The sequence below is a fragment of the Falco punctatus genome (genome assembly GCF_963210335.1).
Source record: "Falco punctatus genome assembly, chromosome: 4".
Taxonomy (NCBI): Eukaryota; Metazoa; Chordata; class Aves; order Falconiformes; family Falconidae; genus Falco; species Falco punctatus.
Window position 1 is genome coordinate 27,482,737 of NC_137583.1, and position 17,995 is coordinate 27,500,731.

A 17,995-nucleotide genomic window follows, 5' to 3' on the forward strand; every position below is an offset into this window, starting at 1 on the left:
TGTTTTGCTATGTCTGCTGTAGAGAAAAATCAATCTCTCAATTTTTTTTTTTTGGAGTGAGAAACACCCTGAGAAATACCAAATGGCAGGGTTTAGCAAGGAGAAAGCTCCCACCTGAACTGAATCCTTTTGCTTTTTTTACCCCAGGTGGTGGAATAGAGGAGGGAGTGGGGACACCCAAAAATTCTGTACATGAAATGATTCTGTGCTCTCAGGGAGCTACTGGTTTAGTACAAGAACATTATAATAACCGTAAGAAGTTGAAGCAGGGCTTGGCATGATGCTGCGTTTCCCTCCTCCTCACATGGAGCCTTGCCTGGGTGTTTGCGTTATTTTGGAGCTGCTCTGGTCACACCAACCTTCACACCACCGCCTTCCCCTCCCTGTCCCCCTTCCATCACCAGCTCACTCCCCCTCCTGCGGCACCAGCCCTTAGCTCTGCCTGCTCCATCCATGCAAAGACAAAGCCTGAGGCCCCACGGCTTGTAGCTGAAGAAGCAGGTGATGAACACTCATCCCCAAAAAGGGCAGATTTACTAAAGGACCAGAAATGGTTTTAGTAGATTCGTTACAGCAAATTGCTCCACTACCACATTGCAGCCAAGTCCATGGGACAGGGGGAAACCCACAAAGTTCTGCTGTTATGACACACTTCTTGGATGCTTATCCACGGTGCTTTTCTTCCCATTACTACCAAGGCCATCTGTTACAAAAGTGTATCTGTCTGGATTAGCATTTTGTCTGTTCCCACTAGTTATTCTGCACCTGGAAGCAGTAATCTGCCGTTCTGTAGTAATTCTCTTCGCAGTAATTACGTGTGATGCTGCATAAGAGAGAGTTATGATTCCAATGTTGAATAGGCAGCTAGATCAAATCTTGACTCATTAAAATTAGGTTTCTTTATGTAATTCCTTCTTGATCCCAGATATATTCAGCCACTCTGATGCAATGCACTTCATAGGGTTATTTTTGCTTTACTATTTTAACCACAGCCAGAAAGAATTTCAATCTTGATCTGCCTGGAGAGTTTTAAGATTTGTTTTTATATTGTGATGGTGCTTCAGTCACTGATGGGCCACTCTATGCTGTTAGAGGGAAACCTTCTCTTGTGCCCAGCAAAAGCATGTCTGTTAGAGAAGTTTTCACAAGGGAGCAGAATGGTTTGTAGCATAACATTGCTTCAATTTCTTCTCTCAACTTCTCTTGGACAGCTGCAGTGGATGCTTTTTTTTCTTTTTTTTTTTTTTTTTTTTTTTCCTCTCCTCCCCAGGGTGCTGTTCTGTAAAAGGAGCACTGGGAATTACACTAGTGATGACTCTGGATCTATGTTCTTAGCTACTTAGCTTGTTCTTTTTGATTTGTGTGTTTTAAGCAGAAAGTGCATAATTTACGGAGTATACCAGTATGATGACTTGGAGATCAAACACCAAAAGGAAAAAAATCTGGATGAAAGTCCCCTAGAGGTGTGTTTTTTATTAATCCATTAATTAAGAATACCAAAACAAGTGTATAAGTATCAGTCAGCATGCCTTAATTGTATTTAGTCAGCCTTTGTTGAGGTTCATGGTCATTAACTGCTGCAGTGGCAATACCAGTTCACGCAAAATTGTGCTAGTGAGGGGCAAGCTATCAGCTAGACAGAGGGAAAAACGATCTATGCTCATCAAAGACAGCCAGGAAAACAGGCTTTTGCAGCTGTTCAGGGTTTTTTTGTTGTTGTTGCCATGCCATAACGAATCCCAAAATACCAGTGGCTCCAAGGCAAAGGCAATGAGGTTTCAATGGCTTAGTGGATAAAGCAATGAACGGGGGCTCTGGAGATCTGGGCTCAGTTTTCAGATCTGGAAAACTCTGAGCACATCACTTCCCCAGCCAGTGTTTGGGAAATGTTCTGATGCTGTAAGCTCCTTGCTGGCGCTGCCAGCCTGCAGGCTGTCACCAAATGAAGAGACTAAAGACTTCATGAGAGCCTGAGCACATGCGGCTCCTTCTGAATCCACCTGCTACAGAAGGGAAAGTTCCAAAATTCATCCAACGGAACAAAAAATCTGAGAGTAAAGGTAAATGTTCACATAAAACCAAGAGAAGAGTTCCAAAACACTAAAGCCACAGAGTGACAGCCTGCTGAAGTGTCACTGACTCCTGGGGACAGCACAGCAGCAAGCAGAGACCCTCAGCGGCTGGTGAAAGAGACCAGAAGAGCTGTCCTCCTCCATGGAAGCCACACAAAGGTCCCTCAAGAAAAACCTTTTCATTCACCAGGAATGTCAGCAATGGGTGGCTGGTAGAGCCTGAAGCCCTTTGCAAGCAGGGATTTTGTGCCGTGGGTTATCTTCAGGGTGAGAAGAAATCTGAGAGTATCCAAATAAAGGAACTCCTCTTCCTTGCTGCTCCTCCCAAGGCTCCAACTCTAAATGCAGTGGAAGGAGCAACAGGCTCCAACTTACTGTGAAATTTCTATAGTCACCTATTTCAAGGGTAGGTACGGTGGGGGAAAAGGAGGTAACTTTAGACGAAAGATTTACATCCTCGTTTTTCGCAGCACTAGGATGAGAGCTACATGTGACTGCATTTCCTGAACTTCCCCTGCTGAGTGGTAACACCAGCTCTTTTTCCCGTCCTCCTATTTTTGCAATCCCAGAACAAAAATTTTGCTTTTTGGCCCAGATTAGATGTTGCTGAGCTAGTCCGGACTGCTCCTGGGGAGAAGTGCCTTCCTATTCTCAGCACCATACTCTGTCCCAAAGATGCAGTTCCATGAATGAGTTTATAAACACCAACTGCCCCATCCCACCACCCATTTCCTTTATATTTTTCCCTTCAAAGAGACTAGTTAACCAGCTGGGTCACACAGCATCTGGGTTGCAGGAAAATGCGATCTCCCAACAATCTAAACCCTCACAGCCCAGGAGGAGTGTGCAGCTGCTTTGGCTTCTCTTGCATTTCCCCCACAAATAATCTGCAGTTTAATACAACTCAGTATTTTAAAATTGGTGTCAGAACCAGAACTGGAGTTTGCCTTTTCTTGCATAAGCACTAATCCTATCCTATTTATTTCACAAATTTCTCAGCTGACCTCTCCGTGCCATGTGCTGTCAGGAACTGTGCCCGTGGCTGCAATTTTTAAACTCCAAAAGCCACGGTATCACATTCGGAACCTGCAGTTCCTCCCTGACCCTTTCTCATCTCCATCTTCAAGCCAGCATCTGTTTGAGCCTTGGGAAGCTCCCTCAGCTTTACCATCCCAGCCACCCTTGATTTCTGATTTCTCTGGTACATCTCCTCCCAGCCACAGAATTACATGTGAGACACCTACTCCCCATCTGCACATTTCCAAATCGGAACAGCATATTTGTGATTACTACTGGTAGCTGGAGGGACTTCTACTCTCACCCACTGCAGTTTTTCTCGCCCAAAGAGAAAGCATGGTAACCAGCCCGTGGAGGTGTTTGCATTCCTCTTGGAGACAAGAAGCATTTTTTCTGCTTGCATGATACAGGATTTTACTTGTGCTTCAAAGGCATGGGTGTGATGTGGGCTGGGTGTTTCTGAATCCAGATTATGTCCCCAGATTATTATGGAAACCTAACCGAGTGATGGGAGCAGAAGCTGCTGCGCACATCCTGCTGGAGCACCTGCACCACAGTCTGTGGTCCAGACTTGGAGTGATCTTGGGCCAGATTGGTGCTTTGAGTCTCCACTCTTTTATTGCAGATGCTTTAAACTTTTTATAATGGGAAGCTTTATAAACACCTCCTTAGACCATGTTCAGACAATGAAAAAAATACTCGCGTGAATCAAGCATGCTGCAGAAACAGAGCGTTGGAAACTTTCAAACCTTGGCAGATTGTCAAATAAAACCTCTTCTATCACCAAATCCAATCAGCTGTCTGTGTCCTGAAGCTGCTCGCTGCAGTTTGAATTTCTTGCGGAAGAAAAGTGTTTCTTAGACAAAAAGCACACTTTAGGGTGAGAGGAGAGGGATCCAGAAACACTAACAGAAGAATCTCTTGAGAGATGGAGGAGAAACAGCTCATTCCTTTCCATCGTGGACTTCACATCTGTGTGCACGTGGTCTGACCTGAGGGACAAGTGTTCTCAGACATGGTCCTTTCCATCTCACAGTTCATTAATTTTTATTTTTTATTTTTTCCCTAGGGTTTTGTCAGTTATTAGAGGGTTTTATTTCCCCACCTACATAGCTGCCAATGTTCCCTGGGGATTCTCAATTGGTTCTGCCAGGCTGTAAGTGGCATTTGAATATATCAAACTGAGACTGTTTCTATGTAAACAGGGAGACCTGTGAAACATCATGGTGGAGCTTCAGATACAAAAACCCAGGAACTATCTTTGGTTCCGGATTCTGAAAGCACTCAGAGCTTGTATGGGAGCGTGGTGGGGCTGAGTCAGTCGCTAAGCCTCTCCAGGCACCCTCCGCTAAGCAACAGCAGAATTGCCCCAAATTGGACTTTAAAGCTTTCAGCACTAATGCCAGGGCTCTGCTTTCAGTCTCGCTCTGATGTGCTGTTCGGTCAGAGTCTTCTGAAATTATTGTCTGATGTTTTCGGTATCAGTTTTTAGACAGCAAGCTAGGAGGGAAGGTGGGTGCTAGATTTGTGTATTTTTGTGCAAGTTGGGAAGCGGAGGGTATTAATCGCCCTCTCCTTGGTTTCGTAAAAGTAAAATGTGTGTATGACAGGTTACAGAAAGTAAGACAGTCAAACGGTGAAGCTTGCTTGCCAAGTGGCGCAGGAGGCATGCAAGAATTAGCATTTCTCATCAGCAGAGGAAGGACTGGCCTTGTTCCAGCCAGCATTGGACCTGGGCAGCCCACATGCCGGGACGTTCAGACTCCTTTGTTGCAGGAAAGCTGCTGCCTCTGACTGGGAAGTGTGCTGCCCATCACCCTCTGCCCTCACGTGGTGGGGTGCGTGCCGTCTGACTGCCGTGCAGCCTCCCATCTTCACAGTTACTCCCAGTCCTGACACCACTGCACGGAGCTTGACAGTTAAATGGATACCACCATCCACTGGGATGAGCACTTGGGCACTCTTATTGTGCAGTTCTTTTGCTCAGGCATTGATCCCATAACATCTGCTAACTGCATAATGCAAACACAAGTTCTGATTACAGATAGAGAATTAAATGATGTGTAAGGCATCTACTTGGAATTCACTCTTTCTCTCTTTTTCTACCCCACCCCCCCTCCCTCAGCCTTTTCTTTTCTTCTCTCTAGGAGCAAGATGTCCGTGAAGTTTAATCTCTTTTAGCTTGAAAAGAAAAACTGAGGAGGAGAAGTTATGGATCCTTTGTACTTCACCAGCACATTTAGCACAGAAGCTAGCTCTAGCGATGTGAATTCCTCACTGCTGACCAATGTGACAGAGAACAGGACACTTTCAGAGCAGCCCTCGTTCAAATACATCCACAAAGTCCTGATTCCCATCTGCTACCTCCTGGTATGCGCAGTTGGACTCAGTGGCAACACATTGGTCATTTATGTGGTTTTGCGCTATGCCAAGATGAAAACAGTCACCAACATATACATCTTGAACCTAGCCGTTGCTGACGTACTCTTCATGCTGGGCCTGCCCTTCCTGGCCACCCAGAACGCCATCTCCTACTGGCCTTTTGGCTCCTTTTTGTGCAGGCTGGTTATGACTGTAGATGGTATTAACCAATTCACTAGTATTTTTTGTTTGACTGTGATGAGCATGGACCGCTACCTGGCAGTAGTTCATCCCATTAAATCAACCAAATGGAGACGTCCCAGGGTGGCCAAGCTCATCAGCGTGACTGTCTGGACATTCTCCTTCTTGGTGGTGCTTCCAGTCATCATTTTTTCAGACGTGCAGGAAGACTTTCACACCTGCAACATGAACTGGCCAGAGCCTGTCAACATCTGGTCAGCAGCATTCATCATTTACACGTCAGTCCTTGGATTTTTTGGTCCTTTGTTGGTGATCTGTCTCTGCTACTTGCTGATCGTGATTAAAGTCAAATCTTCGGGCATCCGAGTCGGGTCTACGAGGCGCAGGAGATCAGAGAGGAAGGTGACCAGAATGGTGGTGATCATTGTGGTGGTCTTTGTGTTTTGCTGGCTCCCATTTTACATGATGAACATTGTCAATTTGATATTTATACTGCCAGAAGACCCTGTGTTAGTAGGGGTTTACTTCTTCGTGGTGGTCCTGTCCTATGCAAACAGCTGTGCCAACCCCATTCTTTATGGATTTCTTTCTGACAACTTCAAGCAGAGTTTTCAGAAAGTCCTTTGCCTCCGAAAGGGCAATGGTGTAGAGGACGGTGACCCCATTGAACACAGGCAAGAGAACAGCAGTCGCTTGCAGGAGTCAATGTTGACGCAGAGAAATATTGAATTCAATGGACATATGCAGACTAGCAAGGTCTGAGGGCATGGTTTGGTACTGCAAAGTTCTTGTAGACCTGGAGAACACGGGGACTTAAAGGAGAGATGAATTCATAGCAAAGCTAAAATCTGGAGACTTACAAGCTCAAATAAATGTACATAGACTTCTCTTCACCCCCCTCCCTTTCCCAGCTAAAAGTGTTACGGGCTGTACTGGGCTGTGTGAAGCTCTTACGGTATTCTAGCTAAGCTGGACGTGTGTTACCACTTTCTGTACTCTAGAGAACTGATTTACCGGTACACGCTGCTGGCTTTGTACTGCCCTAGTGATGCAAAACAATACTAAACTTGTTTTAACTACCTGGTTAAGCAGAGTTTATGGCTGCTTTGCGCTGTTGGGATCAGCTCAAAGCAGGAAACAGCTCAGATAATACCTTTGGAAATCTTCAAGAGGATCTCTTAAAAGAAAAACACTACTCCTTAAGAGGAAGTTTCATACAAAAAAGGCCACAGCACTGATCTTGAAATTGTGTACGAGCCATGGTTACAAAGTGCTGCAGTCTATTCACACTGTTTTACTGTTGTTGACCCTTGTAAGAGATTCATAGTATTCGGGAATCTTTCAAACACGATAAGAAAGGATAAAAACAAGACTAGGAGAATATCGTTGAAAGGATTCAATGTATTCATAGTACTTTCACATTCTAAACCAAACTGCATATAAAATGTGATGTAACCACTTTATTATTATGTAAGTGACACCGATCGTGAAGTCCTGGAAAGCTGTTGTGTATATTTATTGGATCTGAATGTAAGTATGGACGTGAATATAAACTGTATTTTTGGAAATTAAAACAAGTTCAATCCCCTCTGACTACCCATTTCGTGGCTTTGCCAAGCACTGTCAGGCCCTGCGCAAAAAGGATGCAGCTGAGTCTTCGATGCATTTGGTGCAGCATTGTAAATGCAATACAGTTTAGTATGATTGGGCTGAGTACAGGTAACTATGGGGCTCTGTTCTGCTCAAGGACCAAAAGGAAAGTCTCTGTGCCTTATGGTGCTTGGGAGCTCAGCAGATACAGAGAGAGAAAATTATTAATGTGAGACCATATAGCAGGATGAGGGGAGCAAGGATCAGCACCCAGACCTGATTCCCGCCTTGCATCTGATCCAAGCGTACTTGCACTGTAAAGTGAGAACTCTTCATACATGAAAAGGAAGAAAGCAAATCGGATGTTTGCTTTAATCCAGGCAGAAGTTATTTATTCTCTTTAGAAATTGCTTTCTACTGTCGTTGTCACCCACACAGTTCAAACTCCTTCTGTAAGGACATTTGTTTGTATGTAATAGCAAGCAGGACAGGGGATGCAGAAGGAGAGGGCATCTCAGCTGTCCTTCCAACCTTTGGTGACCTTCTAAGGGATGTGGCTGAGCCCCAGCCCAGCAGTGAATATCCACTTGGTATTTGTACAAGCAAGGCACATTATTCAAGTACCTCTAAACAGAGCATGATGCTGATGTGGCTCACCCCTGGAGTGCAACCTGGAGAAGGGTGGACAAGAGTGATTAGAGTGAGAGACCCCGTGTTGAAATTACTGAAGATTTGGGCATTGGCAGCCTTCCAAACTGGGATCCAGCCTGCAGCCCTCTCCACCCTACAGCTTTGCAAAGGCTAAACAAGCTCAGCAGAGCAGCCTGAAGATGTTGTTTCGAAGCCAAGTTACCATTTTCAGCAAGTCCACAGCAGCATTTTTCCATCAGTCCTTTTGGCCGAGGGCTTCAGGACTGCCTGGGAGCGGAGACCGGTTGCTTCTTTTGACTGTCCTTCTCAGGAGCTTGCAGTTCCCAGTCTGAACCTGTCCTAACATGTACCGTTCAAACTCCGCTCAAGTGTTAGGTCACCTGTGCCATAAAGTGCTAAAAGCAGGTCCGATTTGTTAAAACATGTGGCACTGTGGTACACAAATACTTCTTAAAATGCTCTGCAGGAGAAGCTAAATCCCTGCCCATAGACCTGGTCACTGGGCTGCTTAATAGGCTAAAACTGACCCCAGATCTACCTGCCTTTCCATCAGCCCTAGCAGGCAAGTTCCTTTTTGTTTTGGATTTGTGATTATACCAGAGATATTTCTAATTGACGTCTGTCTGAGCTGGGAAAAGCATGTGTTTCTGTTCCGTGATATATATATATATATATATATATATATATTGTGGCTACCACGGGTGGGACCCAGCCAGCCCGTATATCTATCTTCACTTCAACAACCATAGTGGAGGAATGAAAACAAGCTCTTGGGAGGGTGAAAACTGAGTAAAAGCTGTCCATCCTTCCATGCTGGTTCAAGAAAACATTGTGCATCTGCAAAAACAAACAGTAAAATTGTGTTATGTCCAAAAAATCAGCCTGGGGTGAGAGGTAGGGGGTACTCCAGGGGGGTTCCCACAGTGGACCACAGAGCTGGAATGGTCTGTGTATGAAGAATGGAAAAAGCAGGACAACAGCCAGAGCAAAACATGTTTTATCCCATGGGCTGACTTCAGCCATCAGGACCTGTAGCTCAGGGTGGGCAGAGCTTTCTTTCCCACCCAAGGGTGTCCCCTCTCATCTGTGCAGGGAACAGTCCTGCCTGCGTTACCACCAGCCCTGAGGACCAAGTACACCAGGCAGGACAACAGCCTGAGCTAAAACCCTTTGGGCCTTAAAACTGCTTACTCCTGATGAAACTGTTTTGCATGAACTCATAGGATGGACCAACTCCTAAATAAGTTCTTGCTCCTACCCACTGTTGCTGTGTAGGTATGCAACCGTTGTCCTTCTCCGTGCCATCATACGTGGCCACATCATGTTCCCCAGGCACAAGAACTCACCAGATACAATGAGAGACAATTGCAGGATGTATCCAGAGCCTGGTCCTGGTACATTTAGGCTTCTTGCAGTAACAGGCTGTAGCCCACCTTCCATACCCCTGCACTATACCATGGCCGTTAATTCAAACTCACAGCACAACCAGATTTACATTGATTAATTAAGTCATGCAATATCTATGATTTCTGGAATTATCAGGCTGTTCCAGGCATAAATCAACTCTCTTATCAGTTCTTGAGACACGTGAAGTAATTAGTGTGGGCCTCTATGTCATCTCTGCCAACTCCATCTGCCTCCAGTTGATTAGCCAGAAGATCTTCTCCAGCGACAGAATTAGAAAAACCCATTTTAGTCCACAGATCATTTTGCAAGCAGCAGTAATAATTAATGCTCTCACAGAGGGATGGTGCCCCACGTATGCAGCATTGGTAGTTTCTTCTGCAGAAGCACAGGGATGCATAATTGAAGTCAAAGTGTGTTGCTGAGTTCATCTATGCCATCGTCCATCATCAGCCTGATCCTCTGGAGCAGCTGAACCCTTAAACACAGATAAAATTAGCAGAATGAAGAAACCAGAGGCTCATCCACACTAGCAGCAAGGCTGAGCAACACTGGTTGCCTCACCAGCTATATGCTCTGCTAGTATTTGCTATGGAGGTAGCAGGACACAGTTGTGAGAAGAGCCGAAATGCCAGGGCAAGAGTTAGGAATTTGCCCCGGAGGCTGTGAGACTCTGCCTACCTTGTACACCACCTTCTGTATCTGTAAAACTGGGAAGAACAGTGCTGACCTCTGTCATACAGCTTTCAGGGATGAAAGCAGCACTGGGAATAAAACCTCAACCCTTATAATTTGCTGTCTCCTACCAGTGTGCTGGGAGCTCCATAAGGATCAGAGCTGGCAGTCCTGGAGAGAGGCAATGTATCGGGGACGGAAGTGGAACGGTGTTGTCGCCCATCCTCACCAGTATTTTCCTAAGGCTGTCTGAGAGGACTGCTTGGGTATCTCAGTCTTCATTTTTAAGAGAAAGCATTTCACCTGGGGATTATAAAGTATTACTGATAAACCTGAAGCAAGTGCACCCACCTGCCTCAAAACCAGCAGTTCATGAGAAACCTTTGATATGCTTGGGACTGGCAGCAGCACCAACAGAATTAAAATGTAAAAGGAGCAACAGGCTCATCCTTTGCCTTTTATATCTTAAAATAAGCTTATCGGTGGGGCAGAGACCAGCATATGGCATAGAGAAGTTGTGAGTTGGATACTGGTTTGCCAGAAGCCACCATAGGACTCAGAGTGGTGGCTTGAGGACAGAGGGTAGGTAGCAAACCCAAGGTGTCCCTCCAGACATTTCATCCCAGGATCAGAAAGCCCTTTTAGACATTGTTCAGACTGAGGTGTATCAGACCCACAGGGACTGTGTGAGTGTTACTTTAAACAAAAATAAAACCACATTGCTAGAATAACCCACAAACCTAGAGATTAAGCAATATAACGAGAAGCAGATGGAGGAACAAACCCCAAACCCAAGGAAAATAGACCCCTCCCTTGATGGATTAGGTAAGAACACAGAAGAACTGAAGAATACTCACAAGACCAACACTTGAGTAAAAACTGGCAGAGTTGAAATATCGATGATTTCTGGCTAACTTCTTGTTTGCTGTTCAGGGCAAAAGCTAATATTCATTTCAAACCTCTCTGAGCATGCGAGAGGGCTAAAGAGGTGTGATAAATGAAGATCCAGAGTTTTATTGCTCTGTCACGTTAATCTGGTGCACTATCAGGGGACACCAGCACAACAGTAATCTGGTGCATTAGGGACACTCTTGTTTTTCTTTCCATGATGATTTTATAACATGCTGGAAAGAAAAGCCAACAGCATTTCATGCCAGGACGCTTCATAAACATTAATATTGTGCTAACAAAAGAATCATTTTTCACCACAGAGGAAGAGTTTTATTGCAAACTTTAAGCTCTTTGTGTATCCGGAGAAATTTCTCTGTTCTTTTCTGGGACTCCAAGTCAGGTGAGCAGGTATCATGTGGAGTTACCACGTGCTGACCATCTAACATTGTCTTCAGGCTTCTGCTACAGATTCTCTTCACTATCCTCTGTTAAATATTCTAGACAAAGTATACAATTTATGCAGCAAATGAACCAAACGCCAAAATTGTTTGTGTATCTTCTGGATCCTAAAAAGTCTTTTTTTCCAAGTAATTTGGCTGTGGCGTATGACGGTAGCTCTTTGGTCTCTCATGTGCCGCGAAAAGCCTGCCCAAGCCCACCTCGCTAGCTGTTGCCTCAGCCCCCAGCCCAGTGCCCTGGTGGCAGCACTGTCCCTTTGGGGACACAGAGGCTTCAGCCCTCTGGGACATTGGGGCTGCTACACTGGCATGTCCAAGCTAGTCTTGGAGCTTACTCCCATGTCAAGACTGAAGAGAAGTGGAGCAAATCAGTGCTGATTTCAGTGTGAAATCAAATCTGCAGTCCTTGCTAATCACCTGGGTTTTTTAATGGCTCATTTGGTGCTCTGACCACAAGCCTATCAGAAAGACAGAAAGGATGCTGAAAACCACGATCTATCTGCTGATCAAGTCAGGGATCTTTTTTTCCCCTTGATTTCAAAGGAAACTGGTCTTGATAAAGCACTGAAGATTAACTCCTTGCAGGAAAGAATGGCACCAGAACACAGAGAACTCGGAAGTGTCTGAATATCTTTCTGATTCCTCTCTTGACCTACAGCAGGGCAGCAGGACTTGGCTTCTATTAATTTGCCATTAAAAAAAAAAAAGCATTTTAGAAATGTGTGCAGCAAATACCCACGAGACTGAAAAAAAGCTTTCCGTTAGGCTAATGACTGATTTGTTTTCTAATTTAAAAAGGATCAAAACTGATTTTATTTACAAAGCAGACAGTAATGGTCACGCTCCAGTGAATGAATAAATGTGCATTTCAGAAGGAATTGTTGTTTTGCAAACACATTTAATTTAATGCAATATATTCCCATAAAAAACAGGGGAACTAATGAGGAAAGAATGACTCTGCCCTGCCATGCACTCTCTGTGAAGAAGTGATGGGCTTGTGCGCTTGTGCTTACAGTGTCAGCTTAGGGCTCCACAGATCTTGGTTCAGTTCCTAATTTTAACCTTACAGCTTTGATGTGAGGTAGGCCGTGATTCCCAAAGTCTTCTGCCTGTGAAACTAACCTAGTGCTTTCTTTCTGACACCTGTCTGACATGGCAGAGAGATTTGAAAGTCCCATCCCAAAGTGTGTGTTCGGTGCCAGCACCACGGAGTTTACATCGGTTTTATTGAAGTCTTGCAGGAATAGTCACTTTTTATGAAAAGGGTAAGTTCTGGTGCATTGATTTTGTGTCTTTTTGACATAAGTCTCCTTTCCCTTATTCAGGTGGGGTTTTTGCTGGTAATGGGCAATCAGATGCCTCTCATCGACAATGCCTCTCCGGAAAATTTGCAGCTTGCTCTGGGCACGGTGAGCCTGCTTGTCATTACCCTCTCCAAGAGGGACCACTCCGAAAGAAAACTGGTTTCAGTGCGGCTCTCTTGGGACAAAGAGGATTGAATAGATCACACAAACCAGGCCTTGATGGACCAACCAACACGGTAACACACCATCCATCAGTGGCACGGCCAGGATGATGATGCTAAGCCGTGCAAAGCAATACCCCCATGAAACCTGGGTAAGTACTCAGTGTCACAGACACCAGACACGTGCAATACTCCACAGCCACAACAGTGGTTAGGCAGACGGTATCTGAGTTAGATACTCTTGCCAGCGCTTAAGGGTTGGTTATGTATGTATGTGCGGCACAGGCTAGAAATAATATTCTCACTTATGGAGAAAATGCAGGTAATTTGTACAGAGTGACAGAAGAAGAGGAATGAAATCTGGGTAAAGCCTTGGAAATCACATCTCGGAAGCACATCAGGGAGCATTTCAGCATACAGCATGGAGCAGGGTCTTTGACATCCTGAATCCTGAAATAGGAATGAAACCCAGGCTGTCGGAGCCTTAGTCCTTCTGTACCCAGACTTGCCCTTGATATACACTCTGCTTTATCTGTCGTGGTCCATGTTTGATCACACTCAGCCCCGTCTGCAATTTCCCTCCCTATCTCTGAGCCATGAGCACATTTCCTGCCCTCCAAGCAGACCGACGTGAGCAGGATGCTGCTGCGCTTGGCGTGCTGAGGCATTCCATTCAGACCTCCTCAAAACCCCTAGACTTGTCTGAATTAAAATCGAAAAGAAAAATGAAATCTTCCTTTCCTTCTCCCTGCAGATTGCCAGTATAACCAGGCATTTTTGGCTTTTGTAAGAGATTTTGCATCCAACATCAGTACAGGCTTTACTCTTCAGTAGCCTTTCTGGAGATTTTCTACCATCCCATCTTTCGGAGCAAGGTGAGTGTCACCAACAGGGCCACAGCACCAGAGACCTTCAGTGGATGAGTTACCAACCTGCTTCTGCCAGGCTGTGCTGATAGCTGATTTCAAAGTACAGCCCATGGAAGGATTCTGCCAGGGCTTTATAACCAACCATGCCTTATCTAAACAGTATTGACTGATTTTGTTCTCTGCCGGTTGCTAATGACTGGCAAATAAAAGACTGACTGTGCTGTGAAAATACAGAAAGGATACTGCAAAGTGGCAGTATAATCTACGAGAAATATGTCCTTTCTGTTGCTAAAACAACATAAAAAAGGCAGGGAACTGGTTTTTTTCCAAGTTCTCTTTCTATACATTAAAAAATTAGGCATGCTTCTAATTTGCATTAGAGCAGAGTCTCTGGTTAAATAGATTGAGCAGGGGACGCAGCAGGTTTTCAGCCAGATTGACTCAACCGATCTCCTCTCAACCCAGACATGCCTGAAAAATATGGGGCTGCTCCCTATAACAGGAGGCCAAAGCAACCAAGTGAAGCTATGCTTTCTCCTGCCCTTGAGACAATCCAGAGTCACTCTGCTCAAGCCAACGGTCCTTGGGGTCTCACTGGAAGCAAAGTGTCACCAACCTTAATGACTGTAGTCAGCTCTCCTGGTCTACAGAGGACACCATCCTTCCTGCTGTTGGCATGGTTTGCTGTGGTGGAGCATCTGTTCTCTGGGTGCATCCCAGTCCCCTGCTTTGGACAAGTCTTGATTTGCAAGAAGAGCGTCTGCACCCTCTTACTTGGTGTGACATGACCGTTGCTAGTGGGCCAACTCTGCAATTGCCGGTGCTGTAAGCCCAGATTTTTGTGTGCTGAGCTAGAGGAGATGCCACACTGCAAAGCAAGATGTGTGATGGTTTGTACCCCAACATCCAGAGTTTTGTCTGCTTGATGCACTTTCTCTCCTTAAGGATGTAAAACACAGTGAGGAAAAGAGTCTAAGCTGAAAGGGTGACTATTGCTCTGGCTAGACCACAAGGCAGGTCTCACCGCAGCTTCCCTGGTGGCTGCAAGCAGCAGTGGCTGCTGCCATGCACCTGCTGAGGAGCAAGATGGATCTTCCACTGCAGCCCAGGCGCAGGAAGGTGATGTTCTCCTTAGGTGGTACAGTCCCTTTCACCTTCAAGGGATCAGGAGTGTGCTGGGGAGGAAGAGAGGCTGGGATCAGCTTGGCCCCAGCTGTGGTACCTTTTGGTGAGTTACAACTGCTGCAAATCATCCCCAGCTGCGGCACTGAGGTGACAATCAGGAGAACAGAAGCTGACAGTGGATAATGACTCTTTAGACATCAGAAAGCTGCAAGTATCGAACAACTGGCATAGCAAAGCAGAGGCCTTTTAACTAAGGCCAGAGACATGGCAGGCACCCGGCTTGGGGGAGGGGGAGGGGGCTGGGCTGCCCCCTCCGTGCAGACTCTTCCCTGCCACCGTGACCTCTCTGCCTTTCAGGTATTGCTGGGAGGGCCAAAGGTGCGGGACATGATCAATGACTGTCTCTTTTCATTTGGCAGTACTGTGACAGTGAATAAACACTACCTACAGTTAGGTCATCCCTTTAATGAATTAAACCATTAAGGAAACAATTAAGAGAGGGAAGCTTGGTTTGAGGGGTACAAGACAACTGAGACTCGGCAGGCTACTGCTGGCTGGGTAACTTTTGCCAGCTGATGCTTCTAATTGAAACAATTATGCATAACTTGATGAGGGATAAAAGGGCTTGCAAAATTAAAGGGGTGGCAGCAACAAGCAGGGCCATGTCTGCAATGATGGATGAAGGGGGGAGGGTGTTCTGGGATAAAGGGAAAGTTCTTGCAGATATTTTCAGCTGCCAAAACCAAAGAAGTGCTTTCAGATCCAGCTGCCATCCAGTTCAACACCGGAAAGAAAAGTGGCTTTACACTTTTCTCTCTTCCCCCATGATGTAGTTTCCCATCAGATGAAAATTGACGAGGGCTGTGACCCAATCTAGCCATTTCCCACACTGGGTAACAGGGGTCAGGGTCCCTCCTAGAAGCTCAGGTGGGAGACAAGTGTAAAAATTCAAGCCTGGGGCAGTCAGGTTTGCTGAGAGCTGGGCTTCAGGTCTGCCTGCTAGAGCAGGCTTCCAAAGGCTGCCCGGTTAGGAACAGAAATAGATTATTAATTTCTCTTTCCCCCCACAATGACAGAACAAAAGAGAACACATTTCCTCTCCTTGGCTACCGTTAACTATTTCAAGCTGAGCCACAGCACTGAAATGCCCCTGTCCAGCCCAAAGGCATTTATATGCAGCTGCTGTTCTCTTCAGCCTTTTGCTCTGCTGCGAGCAAGATTTATGCTCCAAAGGATGATGAGAAGGGGCATATTATTAATCATGAAATCCATCATCTATCCTGAGAACCTGATGGAAGAGGTCCCACAGAGATGCTAGTGCTGTCTCTGCCAGCTCCTGAGATCACTCCCAGGAGCTTGGCTGATGTGCAAAGGAGCTGGCTGGCAAAGCACGGGCGTGCGGAGCACCTGCCTGCACGGAGCACACCTGCCACATGCAATAGCAGGTCAGGGCTGTCCCACGGGGACCTCAGCCCCACAGCCACTTGGGCCACCTACAGCTGCCAAGAAGTTGGCCTCGGTCCCTCCTCACCTGCCTGTCTCGGGCTGGCAGCAGCCGATGCAGCTCCCTGCCGCTGCAGCAGCTCAGGGAGCCCTCCACAACCCATTTTGGTCTGAACCAGACAAGTTAGAAACTGCCTTTTGCTCACCTGAGCTCCAACGAGCTCACAGGTTTTGCTTCATTCATGTGTGTTACTTTCCACGTTTAGCAATAGATCCATCAGTGTTGTCACAGCTCTTGGTCACACAGCAATAGTGAGGATTAGCCACCCTCTCCCCACCCTCAGTTTGGGGTTTGGTTTTGGTTTTTGTTTTTTTTTTTTTTTTAACTCATTTCTGAGTATTTTCTTGGGTTTTCTCCCTTATGATCATGCACTAGTTGTACAAAGGTGGTGTAGTCAGTACATGGTGAATTAAGCTCTATTCCTCAGGTTACATCCATGCAAATCAAGAGCAGCAGGAAAACTGTCTCAGACTTTCAAGAAAGGAGAATTCGGCCCTGGGCTCAGTGGAGTAGATCACAGGAATTTTAGCGAAGTTTTTTGGGTTTATGACAGGGAGGACTCATGGTCTGGCACTAACTTGTGTGCCAAATCTATTAGGTAGGGTAAAAACAGATGGGACCATCCCATGAGACTTGTCAGCCCACAGAGACAACACAATTGCACCCAGCAGGAGGTGTAACAGGAAAAGGCAGAAGTGTGAACTGGTCTGGCATCGTTGTACCACCCCATCTAAAGCCTAACTTACCCATCATGCTACACTTAGCCATCATGCAAGTGCAGCCACACGAATCCAGCTTGGCTGGCCCATGACAGTAGTTCTACATTTCTGGTCAATATCGATGTAACTACTGATTTACAGCATTATTTTTCATTAATATTAGTGAAAAGCCAGCTAGTACTGAGCATGCTCATTGCTGTAGTGCCTGTGCACCAGGAATAGTGCTCCTTGGTGCTGGGAGCTGCACCAGCACAGAGTGGGGCCCCGAAGCGGGAGGTGATGGAAGCAGAGGGCACCCCAGGAGGGCAGGGCTGCTGTATGTGTGCACCGCACACACGCAAAAGCATTTGGCCTTTACCTGTAAAAGGTGTAAATGAGCGAGCATGTGATGAGGGATGGGGATGGCAGTGAGACAGGCAGTTCCGAGGACTCCTGTGGCTTGTACACATTTCAGGTTTTCATCTCTTTCTTCCTCCATCTCCACACAGCTTGTGATTAACATCAGTAACCTCCCGTCAGCTCGTTCTATATGTGCATAGTTTATGATAAGGCATGTCTCGAGATTCTAGGTAACAAAACAAAAATTGCTAAACCCTCTGCCTCACAGCTCAGGCTGTTTTGCACAGAGATTTGGGAGAGCTGGGGTGGTAGTGTGGGAGCCAGCATGTTAACAGTTCCCACCTCAGGAGGATATTTGTGGGCTTCAGGATTTGACTCACGGGGTGCGATCCAGTTGTCATTTTGGGATGTGTCCCCCTCAATGCATCACGCTGCTCCTCCAGCCATGCTTCTCTGCACCCTGGCCCTCCATTCTTTCTCTGTCCCATCCTCTGCCTCGTGGTCCTGGATTTGGCTGCTCTGTGGAGAGAATAGGTGCCTGTGTTGAATTTTTTCCTACTCCTTGCTGTTGCCTCCTGCTTGGTCCCAAGTTGTGCTACCTTCATCTGCACTGGTGTCACCTAGAAACCCCCAAACAGCCCAGTTCTCCTATTT

General features: G+C 46.1%; 1 protein-coding gene and 1 long non-coding RNA gene across 2 annotated transcripts in view; both read left to right on the forward strand.

Annotated features, from left to right (window-relative positions):
* Positions 1-17,995, forward strand: part of LOC308063536 — a 673,278-nt gene that overhangs the window by 335,393 nt on the left and 319,890 nt on the right. The window lies entirely within an intron of this gene.
* On the forward strand, positions 3,009-8,537 carry SSTR5 (somatostatin receptor 5). The gene has a single exon (XM_080383588.1). It carries the CDS (start codon positions 5,301-5,303, stop codon positions 6,411-6,413), a length of 1,113 nt encoding a protein of 370 aa, XP_080239714.1. The 5' UTR covers positions 3,009-5,300; the 3' UTR covers positions 6,414-8,537.

Bases quoted from the DNA above. Each gene is read 5' to 3' on its own strand.
- SSTR5 (XM_080383588.1), top strand. From the start codon at position 5,301: ATGGATCCTTTGTACTTCACCAGCACATTTAGCACAGAAGCTAGCTCT.